Source organism: Euleptes europaea, chromosome 1 (assembly GCF_029931775.1).
Source record: "Euleptes europaea isolate rEulEur1 chromosome 1, rEulEur1.hap1, whole genome shotgun sequence".
NCBI lineage: Eukaryota > Metazoa > Chordata > Lepidosauria > Squamata > Sphaerodactylidae > Euleptes > Euleptes europaea.
The window spans coordinates 144,805,295-144,817,766 of NC_079312.1; the positions used below are offsets into that span (position 1 = coordinate 144,805,295).

General features: G+C 42.8%; 1 protein-coding gene across 2 annotated transcripts; it reads left to right on the top strand.

The window, feature by feature from the left end:
• Positions 1-311: 311 nt before the first annotated feature.
• DDX5 (DEAD-box helicase 5) lies at positions 312-7,371 on the top strand. 2 transcript variants are annotated; one of them, XM_056845549.1, is made up of 13 exons: positions 312-349; positions 1,666-1,831; positions 1,962-2,058; positions 2,142-2,275; positions 2,360-2,425; positions 2,978-3,119; positions 3,218-3,378; positions 3,536-3,708; positions 3,890-4,000; positions 4,812-4,873; positions 4,960-5,019; positions 6,175-6,399; positions 6,707-7,371. In XM_056845549.1, the coding sequence occupies exons 1-13, from the start codon at positions 318-320 to the stop codon at positions 7,078-7,080; spliced, it is 1,803 nt and encodes a 600-aa protein (XP_056701527.1). In that variant the 5' UTR covers positions 312-317; the 3' UTR covers positions 7,081-7,371. The 2 variants fall into 2 exon arrangements, with proteins under 2 accessions (XP_056701527.1, XP_056701536.1); XM_056845558.1 differs by having other exon boundaries at positions 313-325.
• Positions 7,372-12,472: the final 5,101 nt, after the last annotated feature.

Below are 12,472 nucleotides of genomic sequence, written 5' to 3' on the forward strand. Positions count from 1 at the left end.
GATGAAAAATCGGCGTGCCGGCCTCCGCCAAACATAGCGAGGCGTTCATAGGCCAACAGCCAGGCCCAGACTTGGCCCCGCCTCTCCTCTAAAGCGAAGAGAATAGTCGCCCGCTCGCCCGACTCTATAATAGAGGGGGCGGGACTTTCAGTGACGTCACGAACCGGCTTCCCAACATTCGCAGCGGTGCCGGCTATATAACCGGCGTCCCGCCGGTCGGCCACTCCCCATTTAGTCGCCCTCCTCGTCGGTGTTGAGGTTTCTCGCTTTATCTCTTCTCCGTCGTTGCTGAGACCTTCTGGCTCGTCGTCGTCGTCATGCCTGGGTATTCCAGTGAGAGGGACCGCGGGTGAGGCGTGGGGCTTCGCTAGCTTAGCTCCGGGTCGCCGCGGTGGCTGAGACGAGTTTCGGGAGCGGGCAGCCGCGTCGTTAAAATGGCGGCGGAGGTGGAACGAGCATTTCCCCACGTCTTTGTTGCTCGGCCGCCTCCGCTAAATACTGCGGGCGGGGGTAGGAAGCTAAGATGGAGGTTCTGTGTGGATGTTCTTAATGGCCCGCAGATGATTGGGGGGGAGGGGGGGTTGCCAGATGCGGGTTGGGAACTAACTGGAGATTTTGGGGAGTGGAGCCTTAGCATTTTAAGAAGGTTGGGGAGGGGCTTCAACAAGGGGCGATGCCGTCGAGTCCGCCCTCTGATGCTGCCATTTTCCCCGGGCGAACGGATATGTGGAGCCCGGAGGCCCCCGGCCGCCACCTGGAGGTTGGCAACCCTAGGTAGAGGCCATCTCCCGCTAAACTAGCGCCGGTGGGAAAGAAAATAGGTCCGAAGTGCCGTTCGGGGAAATAGGGCCTGGAAAATAGAGCCGGGGGAGACTGCCGCCTCTTCTGCTCTGTCTGAAACCGGCTTCCATTTGCCGGTTGTCTCATCCGGGCGGATGTTAATGGCTGGCCCCGCCATGCGGTGACTCAAGGAAAATCAAAATGCCGGCGGCGGCGGCTCCCGCCTTTGTTCCTCCCTCTCTTCCCCCCCCCGTTTCCCCTTTCTCTTTATCCCCGCCCAGAAGTTAAAATGGATGCGTCTACGAGAAAATGTGGCGTAGACGGAAAAGAGAAAGGGGGACGGCCGCAGTCTCGGCTGCTGGGTTTCTTTTGTGTGGGGCAAGGGCGCTGCTGGTTGCCCCCCGCCTTTGCCCACCCCGTCGTCCGTTCCCCGCACGGCGAACGCGTCGTGTCGGTTTGGGGGGGATGGGATGCGATGCAAGGGGGCCGGGCGGGGAACCCTTCCGAGGAGTGTCCAAGCCCTGTGGGCGCCGGGGTTTCTTTTCCTCCTCAAGGGGAAATCATGGGTGCTTGAAAAAGCAAGGTGGTTTTTTCCTTCTTCCCGGAACCGGGGCGGTTTCCTGATCATCGCCGCCTCTTTGCGAACGTGACGCAGAGAGGGAGTGCCCCGCGATTAATTCGGAAATTTCGTATTGGGGCAACAAAAAAGTGTTAATCGGCTTGCAGACTCATGCTTGGGACGTTTTTTGTTTTGTTTTTACAATTTCCTACCTGCTGCTTGATCGTATTCTTGAATCATATTTCCATTGGGGCTTGCTGAAATAAATGAAAATGTCACAGGAGTATTTCAAACGTGTTGTTTAGTTGCACCTCTTGCCTTAACAGGTTTGGTGGCCCTCGTTTTGGAGGAAGTAGAGGGGGATCATTAGGTGGAAAGAAATTTGGGAACCCTGGAGAAAAGCTTACAAAGAAAAAATGGAATCTAGATGAGCTTCCCAAATTTGAGAAGAACTTCTACCAGGAACATCCTGATGTGGCAAGGCGGGCTATGGTATGAATAGTTTCCTGAATCTGGTGGTGCTTGGGTTTGCAGGGATAAAATATGCCAAAATCTGAGATTATTGTAGCAATACTGAATTTAGGCTGGCTGTATTGACTAGGTGGCTTTACTTTCTTTACAGCAAGATATTGAACAATACAGAGCAAGCAAAGAAATCACAGTTAAAGGTCATAACTGTCCAAAGCCAGTTATGAACTTTTATGAAGCTAACTTTCCTGGTAAGTAGGGCTACCATTTGGGAAATAAAATTCATCAATTGTTAATATGCGTTAAGCTTAATTAGTTCATTTTTGTCTTGTAGCAAATGTGATGGAGGTTATTCAGAGGCAGAACTTTACTGAACCTACTGCTATTCAGGCACAAGGTTGGCCTGTTGCCTTGAGTGGACTGGACATGGTTGGTGTAGCACAAACTGGATCAGGGAAAACACTTTCTGTAAGTAACTGCTGGCTATACCAGGAAAAAAATAATTTAAAGTGTTTTGCATACATGACTAATATTTTTTTATTTTCTCAACAGTATTTGTTGCCTGCCATAGTCCACATAAATCATCAGCCATTCCTGGAACGAGGAGATGGGCCTATTGTAAGTACTGGCATCATGAAACTTAAATTTCCCTTCCGTTTATCAGTTGTCCTTGAATATCTTGCAGTAGAATTACCAGTAATCCTTTGAACTCTCCAGGCAGTATATTTTTTTTATTTGCAGTATATTTTTTACTAGCAGGTATGGAAAATTAAAGACATGGGCTTTGGTCCGGTAGAAGGGAAGGGTATGATTTTCACTGATTTGTGTATCCCGCTGCAAACTCCTGAGTCCCCCGCAAGCTTTATGGTGGTTCCCTGCTGCCCCAAGAGCAAATTTCTGAGGAGTTTAGGCCACAAGTTGAGGGGAGGCAAGGAAGCTGTGCTGTTTGGATGGCTGTTCCTTCTAATTTTCTGTGAAAACTACTGGTAGATCCAAACCATTGGTCACAACAGTAATTGCTAGTACTAAAGTTTAACGGAAGCAAGACAATTCATTGCTTAGATGTAAAATCCCTTGTTCCCATATGTGCAGTGCCTGAATTTGTCAGATCTGAATTAAGCAGAATGTTCCCAGAATATAACTTGACTCGTATTTGCACTTTGTTCATAGTGTCTGGTGCTGGCACCAACTCGAGAACTGGCTCAGCAAGTGCAGCAAGTGGCTGCAGAATATGGTAGAGCCTGCCGTCTAAAGTCGACATGTATTTATGGAGGAGCTCCCAAGGGACCACAAATACGTGATCTGGAAAGAGGTATAAAGTCAGTGTATAGGCAATAGACTTGTCAAGTCTGAGCATTATCTTTACAGACCAGTTAGAGAAACGGCTGCCACATTTTATCTTTGTTTCAGGTGTGGAAATTTGCATTGCAACACCTGGAAGACTCATAGATTTTTTGGAAGCTGGAAAGACTAATCTCAGGAGATGCACGTACCTTGTTCTTGATGAAGCTGACAGGATGCTTGATATGGGATTTGAACCTCAAATCCGAAAAATTGTAGATCAGATTAGAGTAAGTATAGATGGTCACATTTCACTTGATATACCAAGACAACTGGAGAACCATATTTTGAACATAGTAGTTGCCTGGTTAGAATTTCTGTAGTCTCAGATACGATGGGAAAGGGAGGCTAAACTCTCTTTAATATTAAATGTCAACATATTTTCAGCCTGACAGGCAGACACTGATGTGGAGTGCAACATGGCCTAAGGAAGTGAGGCAACTTGCAGAAGATTTCTTAAAAGAATATGTGCACATCAACATTGGTGCACTGGAGCTAAGTGCAAACCACAATATTCTGCAGATAGTGGATGTGTGTCATGATGTAGAGAAGGATGACAAGTAAGTAACACTGGAAAGGTTTGCTTTCAATTCAAAGGATAGAGCATAGTTGAAATGTGCTATAAAACATTTATAGTTCTTGATATAACTTACAGAACACACTTTGAGTCTTATGTGATAGTAATGTATGTTGTACACAATAATTCTCAGTCCTCTGACTAGGCTATTTTTCTTGTGAAAGGCTTATTCGGTTGATGGAGGAAATTATGAGTGAGAAAGAAAACAAGACAATTGTTTTTGTGGAGACCAAAAGAAGATGTGATGACCTTACTAGAAAAATGAGGAGAGATGGGTAAGGACTTTGCCCCGTGACACAAACCAGTTTTGGTATTTATAGGTATAGTGCACTCTTAAATTCTTAGGAGGCTTGCAAGACACAGTTCTTCCGCCAGGCCTACTGTTGAGGACAGCCATGGATGTCATCTTGCTGGCCTTCCCATCCCCCTTTGTATGTTTGTGATATGTCACCTTGAGGGGGCAGCCTGTCCCTTGTTTCGGGCAAACATGAATATGGGTGCAGATTAGGCACCATCTTGAGTTTGTGAGTTAAGGATTATTTTAATTGGGATTTTATTGTTTTAACTTAAAAGTTATTGTTAATTTTATTGCTATCACTATCAGTGTATTTTTAAATGATGTCACCTGCCCTGAGCCTGGTCTTGGGCAGGCAGGCTATAAGTCGCAAAATAAAACAAATAAAAGTAAATAGTGTATACTGTTTAGATGATCCTGTCTTCAGCTTGCAGCCATCTCTGGTGGTTCAACTTCAGCTGCTGTGTTGTAGTTCTAGTACAGATATTGTAGGACAGCTGTACAATTTTCTGTAATATCCCAAAGTCCTCTTGCTACAGTAAACAGTTGATACTAGCGTGGAAGATGCTTGCTGTGGTATTGTACTACAATAGTTTGTACTGGCCCACAACATGGCTCTATACAAAGGATCAAGCAAAATTATTGTATAGCCTTGGGTTCTGATGCAAAAATACCATGTATTAATCGTACCTCAGTGGTATGGGGGTGTCAGGGATAACTAGTTAATTTTCAGTGATTTGTGTAACTGATGACATGAGAGTTTATTTATATGAGATTAAATATAATTACAGGTGGCCAGCAATGGGTATCCATGGTGACAAAAGTCAGCAGGAGCGAGACTGGGTTTTAAATGGTGAGTGATTGGGTCTGATGGCTATTCAAATGGGTGCCTGTTCTGCCAGATGTAGGATGTAAAAATTAATTGGTTTATTTTTGCAGAATTCAAACATGGGAAGGCTCCTATCCTGATTGCCACAGATGTTGCTTCCAGAGGTCTAGGTTAGTAATCTCTAGTGCTGGGTGGTACATTTTATTTAAAGAAAGTACATTGCTTTCTTTAACCTGCATTTTTCTAAGTTTTTTTCACATAAAGGTGCAGTCTTTGTGGCAAGGCCTAGGCATGACAATCGGAGGACTCGAGGGGGATGGAGGACTAGTGGAAGTGATCGTCTGGACGCTTCCAGTCCAATAGAGAGGTGAAAGTTGAGCATTGTGTGCCAGTAATCTTCAAAAGGCAAAGACTAAAACTACGACCCCATAAACTGTTCTCTCATGGAATGGTAGCTTCATTCACGGTTCACTTTTGCCTGGTTATTCCACTGTTCCATGATTTTGCGTGACTGCCATGGTGCACTGCTGTTTGTGTGCATTCTGTTTGCTGTGGTCCCAAGAGTCTTTGGATTTCAGTGAGTTTGCTGAAATGTCGAAGAATAAAAACTACAGTGGTCTCTTTTTTTTCCCAACCCTTGAAATGGAGAGAGCAGCTTTAAAATGTACTGAGCCTTGTACAAATTGGTGAGTACTGGCACATGAAATTTGAAAATCCACCTCTCATTTACAAGTTGGGGTGGGAAAGCAGTGGCTTTTCAAACCTGGAGTTCCTCCATCAACTATACCCTAACCGTCATGTCGAGACCTGCCAGAGAGTGAGAGAGACACTCAAGTGAACGCTGGCTTCTTGGAAGCGCTTGCCTAGACGAGACACAGTGCATGAAAACAACATTATGACCTTTCGGGGACAGGTATGTTTTTCTTGCAGCTGCGGTTGAAAGGTCTTGGCAAGACAAGCAGTGTGGCCATCTTTTAGAGCTTCTGGTGTGTGGCAAGACCTCATTTTTATACAGAGGTCCTTGGAAGCACATGAAGAGGCTACTGTGAACTTAGTGGTCTTACTGCAAGAAGCATTCAGATGTCACTTGACTTACTTATAGGGTGTTCTGTGGTAAGGCTTTAGATCACAGGTTGAATTACAGAAGTTCAGAGGCAGTATGCATCATTGTTCTCAGGAACCTTTTTTGGGCAGGAATAGATAATTAACATTATTTGCAGCGGTTAGCATCTTACAGCTATTATTGTCTAACTTGCTTTTTCATCTGGCTGTTGTGGTGTGCAAAATTGTGTACATTGCTTTTGCTGCACTGCAACACTTTACAGATGTGGAAGATGTGAAATTTGTCATCAATTATGACTACCCTAACTCCTCTGAGGACTATATCCACCGAATTGGACGAACTGCCCGCAGTACCAAAACAGGCACAGCATACACATTTTTTACACCTAATAATATTAAGCAAGTAAGCGACCTCATCTCTGTACTTCGCGAGGCTAATCAAGCAATCAACCCCAAGTTGCTCCAGTTGGTGGAAGACAGAGGTTCAGGTAAGTCTTAAAATCAATAATTTTAATTACTTTAGCTACAGCTATTAAAAGGAGTGCTGCCTTCTACATCTGACTTCTTTTTGTGGACTATTAGCATAGCTTTTCTGCAATTTTATCAAACAGATTGAAAGCAACAATATAATTGTCTAATTTATGGTGAAGCTGGAATTAAACACCTCCCGATTTACCAAATTAAGCATTTTGGAAAAGGAGACTTAATTTTCTGCGCTGCTGTATTCTTGCTGTGATTGGGAGCGTTCCTGCCTGTAGGGGATCTGCTTCCTAATCTTTTCTTTAACCTTTACAGGTCGTTCCAGAGGTGACCGACGTGACAGATATTCTACAGGCAAAAGAGGTGGATTTGGTTTTAGAGAGAGGGAAAACTTTGAAAGAACCTATGGTGCAGTGGGCAAGAGAGACTTCGGTACAAAAGCTCAGAACGGTGGCTATGGTGCTCAAGGTTTTGGTAATGGAACTGCCTTCGGAAACAACTTTGGAGCAGCTGGCATGCAGGGTGGCTTCAGGGCTGGCACTCCAGCTTACCAGAATGGCTATGACCAACAGTATGGAAATAACATGGCAAACATGCACGGTGCAATGAACCAACAGCAGTATGCATACCCTGCAGCTGGTGCCACACCAATGATAGGTTATCCAATGCCAGCGAATTATACCCAATAACTTAGAAGTATATTTAAGTGTCTTGTTTTTTCATAATTGCTCTTTATATTGTGTGTTACTGAGACAGGATAGTTATTTAAAACCTTATGGAACATGCAGCAATGTCTGCAGTGCAGCAGTAATTATGGTGCACTTTTCTGCTATTTAAGTTGAATATTCTCTACATTCCTGAAACAATTTTTAGTTTTTTGTACTAGAAAATGCAGGCAGTGTTTTCACAAAGTAAATGTACAGTGACTTGAAATACAGCAACGGGAGGCAGTGCATGGCCTTCCAATAAAGATTTGAAAATGGACTTTGTTGGGTCTTCAGTGGTATAAAATATGCGAAACAAGTAGTAAAATTAGCCTGTCACATTACCCCACTCCTAAAGGAGAGCAACTTATTCTAAAGTTTGCATACAGTAGAAAAAGAATAATGCGGCCTTTTAAGTTTTGTTAGAGTTGTCCTAGATTGCAGTTCATTGGAGGCAGTGGATTTAGCTACACAAGTCATATTATGGTTTCCATCATGCTTGTACAGTGCCAATAATTGCTGTTTGTTCGTTTATTTGTTACAGCCAATGGCCAGCATAACCAGTAATTGCTAATATGGGCTCTATATTCCATTTAGTGGGTTTCTTTTTAAAAAACCTAGAAGTGAGCAAGTTTGGCTTTCACTGAAAATTAGTAACAATGTATTTAGTAGGGGGAAAGAAATTATAGTTACAAGGCTGCTATAAAGTGCACTAAAGAGAGGGTCCTCCACATTCCTATAAGAGCCATACATGATGTTCCTTAGGCTTCATATATTGAAATGGCAGTGGGCTCAAAGTACTAACTAAAACATGGAAATTTCTCAAACACATGCTAGATCTGAAGTTAGGTTTGGTTTATATATTCTTTCCTCAGTTTTGAAAATTCAGGAAGGAAGCTTAAGTCACAGAAGATGCTTCAGGGTGGCTTATTTCTTCGTATCTGAAGAAGTGAGCTGTGGCTCACAAAAGCTCATACCCTACCAGAAAATATTTTTGTTAGTCTTTAAGGTGCTACTGGACTCTTGCCCTTTTTGATTATTCAGCACACAAAGAAAAGGGAGCAAGAACGTCTGGTGGCTATAGCTTTCTGTAACCAGCAGTTCCTAGTTTCATTTTAGTGCAGGGATCAAAACTGCTGGTGCCAGTAGGGAACACTAACTGAAGTTTTCATCAGTTCTTGAATATATTTATAGATATTCACATTAGATTGTCTCTGGTAAGGAATGTAGCATTTACAAGCATTAAATAACAGTGCAAATCCATGTTACTGGTGTAGTTTGGGCTGTACACCTCAAAAACAATCTGTATTTTCTGATGTGCATGTATACAAGGTTTTTGCAGGTATATTTTTGGATTGGATACATCCAAGTGTCCATTCCTAGTTTTAGTTCCCAAATAAATATTGACTGAGCAGTTAAATTGGAAGGCCTTAATGCTGCTGTTAGATCAGGCCAAATATATTTTGGGCTTGAGTTACTTTATCACACTCCTTTAATTTAAAACTGCTTATATATAAAATTACAAAAAAACAAATTTGCATCTTTAAATCTTTGTTGATACGCGAATCAGAACATGGCCAGTCCACAGTAAAAGCATATCCATCAGCATCATTTTTGTGTGGTGCTCACAAACTATTCTGATGCATCCATCCACATGTACATAATGTGTCCTTCCTTGGAGCCTGAGTAGCAGTTCCTTAACTGGATCAGGGCATTCCAACAGCAAAAAATCAACCCTGCCTGCTGATTTACTTTGTTAATCTCAACAGATCTTGGAAAGTAAGCAGGGTTGGCCCTGGTTAGTACTTGGATGGGAGACCACCAAGGAAGTCCAGGGTTGCTATGAAGAGGCAAGCAATGGCAAACCACCTCTGAGCATCTCTTGCCTTCAAAACCCTACAGTAGGATCACCCTAAGTCGGCTGTGACTTGATCACATTTTCCACCACCACAAGCTCAAGCTGGCTTAAATATGAGAAGTCTAGCACTAGTATTTGTTAAGCCTTAGTAGTGCAGTGAAGTTGTTAAGGCTTTCTCCTTGATCCAGATTTTCTCGCGACATACATTTAGCTCCACTAAAAGATTAGTGTCCTGGACTGAGGTGGAGGGGAGAGAAGATGGGTCAAGACACTTGCATCATTGTGCTCATTTTCAAGCAAGTCAGTGCTCTTCCCCCTCTCCTGCAACTTGCTCAAACTATACTCTGGCTCTTGAGTGAGAATTCCCAGTCATCGTATGCTGGTTGGTATTTCTTTAAGCAAATTAATGTGTTTTCTGTGTCTGGGGAGTCTCCTGAGCATACACAAGTCTCCCCTCTGTATTTCTCTGCCCTGCTGCCCTACCCAGAAATTTACTATTGGAAAGAGATCATTTTTCATGCTGTACCTTTTTTGTTTTTTGTTGTCACAGCTGATTAATGGTGACCCTGTAGTGTTTTCAAGGCAAGAGACATGCAGAGGTGGTTTACTATTGCCTGCCTCCATGTCATGCTCCTGGTATTCCTTGGAGGTTGTGCATCCAAATACTTGCCAGGGTCGAGGCTGAGTGTGTGTGACTGGCCCAAGGTCACCCAGCAAGTTTCCATGGCAGAGTGGGAATTCAAACCTGGATTTCCCAGATTCTAGTCCAATACCTTAACACTATGCTGGATCTCTACGTTTTGAGGGAAGGAGATTTTTTTGTTTACATTCTGCACAATATTCAGTATTTTGGACACAATTTTGAGAGACAAACATCAACCTGAAGCTCTTTTCAAGTCTCAATTACCAAAAGCCGATAAGACGGGGCATGATAACATGAGCCTATTGTAGAATCCCAGGTACCATATGCACAAAACACTATCTACTTGATTCATAATTTCCACAGGTATCTGGCTTCTAAGCTTTTTATTTCAAAACTATGGGGCAGAATTACAAATTTCTTCACAGAAAGTATTACATTGGGGGTTTTTTTTAGCTTAGAAGTGTTACACGGTCCCACAATTTTGTCCCAGTGACTTCGTAACTGCTGCCTCTCGAGGTCCTGTCACATGGTGAAGTGTGGCAAATCACCCATAATAGGATTAGTGTGATTCACTAGAACATGGCTGATTTTCCTCCATAACGGGCTCAGCAGGCGTAATACTGTTTCACTTTAAACTCCACCTAATGGAAGTAGGTTATAACTATGCTTTAGCAAATGTAGCCTGATGGAAATTTCCACTGGTTTGCTGACAAGTCAGGCTGTGCCAAAACGATGGTAGCACTGGCAGAACAGAGAACACACCATTTTAAATTTAGTTTACTGATTTGTAACACTGGGGCAGTAGGACAAAAGGATGCATGCTTAATGATGGAAGGTACAGTTCTCAAAACCAAATTTGTACCTGATTGGGTAATGTCTGTTTTCACCATTAAAATCAATAGTTTCCAAACAATCAGTTAAAATATCTTTCTCTGGATAAATGTAGTGCATGTAAATTAATTCACTTGATTAATTTACATATACAATTTGGAATATATGATATATAATTGTTAAAGCAACAGGATTTCAGTGTATCTGCAACATAAGGGTAGGAAGGGATGTGTGGCTGGATAGAATGCAGCCCAGTTAGGAAATCCAAATATGTCTTTTCAATCCTACATGCCTAATAGTGTGTAATCCTGGAGCTGAAATTTAAATCCGAACTTTTAAAAAACTTCAGTTGTATCAAACAGTACACCAACAAAAAGTGTTTGGTGATATACATCTTTGCCACTTCCAAGATTTATGCAGGCGGTTGCAGGGCCCACATGCACAAAAAAGCCACAAGACCAGCTGAAACTGTTCCCAGTTTACTTGTCTACCAACAGTACCTCTTGGAACAATATACGTTTTACTGCCAGAGGAAAGAAGATGGAGATTTTGTCCAGTTCTCCCTCTTCACAGCAGCTCCATAGGTTTTGTGTGGTTTTCTCTGTTGATGTCCCTTGGGGTTATGGTCATAATCCTCTGTGGCTGATTTTTCTCTGATAGACAGTATAAGCCCCCACACAGATTGCCTCTGAGCTTCCCTTTAAAGGCAGAAGAATACATTCAAGATTAGAACAGGTATGCTACTATATTCAAAATCAAAATGTCCAACCCCCAGGACTTCCTAGATCCTCAGAAATTTGTAATTTGCCCCTTCTTTGTAAGCCTAGTTTTTGGGCAATTTATACTGGTTACACCTAGCTTCTACATCTTTACCCTGTACCTTTCTCTAGTTGCGCATCTCTGCTTAGATGCCTACTGTAACTATTAACTGCAAGCCTTAACTATTAATTACAAGCCTTAACTATTGTGACAGACTATTGTGGGACTGCCCTTGAAGACAACTTGGAAACTTCAAGTGACACAAAACAAATGCAGCAGCTTGCTGTTGGCTGGAGCAAGCTGATTAAATGTATTATACTGAATATTGTCGAAGGCTTTCACGGTCAGAGTTCATTGGTTCTCGTAGGTTATCCGGGCTGTGTAACCCAGAGAGACACTGTCCTTCAGTGTTACTCCTCTGAAGATGCCGGCCACAGCTGCTGGCGAAACGTCAGGAAAGAAAATACCAAGACCACGGTTACACAGCCCAGATAACCTACGAGAACCAGTATTATACTGATTTTGAGACATCTACATTGGTTACCTATTTGTTTGAGGGCTCTATTCAGCAGGCTGGATCTTTTAAAGCCCTTCACAACCTGAGATCTTAGGGAATGTCTCATCCTATATGAATTCATTACCAGTTATGCTCTGTGTGCCAACATCTCATTGTTCCACCCCCCCCACCCCCCAATGGCTAGGTCATTTACATGCTTTTTCAGCAGTGGCCTCAGCTTTATGGAATGGGCTCCCACTATATGACACAATCATGTCTACTTTGCCAGCCTTCAATAAGGTGGGGAAGGAAGTTTTATTTAGGAGAGCTTTTGGTTGTTGGCAGCTATAATTTTTTTGTTTGTATGGTGATGTTTACTTAGGGCAAAAACGCATGGTCGCTTTATCCTCCTTTAAACCCTGTTTCAGCCAGGATAGAATGCATGTGTTTTGCCTAATGTGCGTTCGATCCTGGCTAAAACAGGGATTAAAGGAGGATAAAGTGACCAAGCGTTTTCGCCCTCAGTGTGATTATAAATAGTTTTATTTGGTTGATTAATTTCTATACTGCTCTTCCTCATAGCAGGTTACAACAAAAATTAAAAATGTAAAAACCAACCAGAAGCCTGACATTAAAACACAAAACCCCGTCATGGAAAAGCCTGCCTAAACAAAACAGCCTTACACTGCAGTCTGAACTGACTGAGAGTAGAGGAAAGTTAAATCAAGATGGCTCCTGTCAGTCATACGACCAATCTCACTGTGAATTTGTGACTTCATTCAGGGCAGCC

Bases quoted from the DNA above. Each gene is read 5' to 3' on its own strand.
- DDX5 (XM_056845549.1), top strand. From the start codon at position 318: ATGCCTGGGTATTCCAGTGAGAGGGACCGCGG. The intron at 5,020-6,174 runs GTTAGTAATCTC...AACACTTTACAG, and splicing joins TGTTGCTTCCAGAGGTCTAG to ATGTGGAAGATGTGAAATTT. The intron at 6,400-6,706 runs GTAAGTCTTAAA...TAACCTTTACAG, and splicing joins GGTGGAAGACAGAGGTTCAG to GTCGTTCCAGAGGTGACCGA.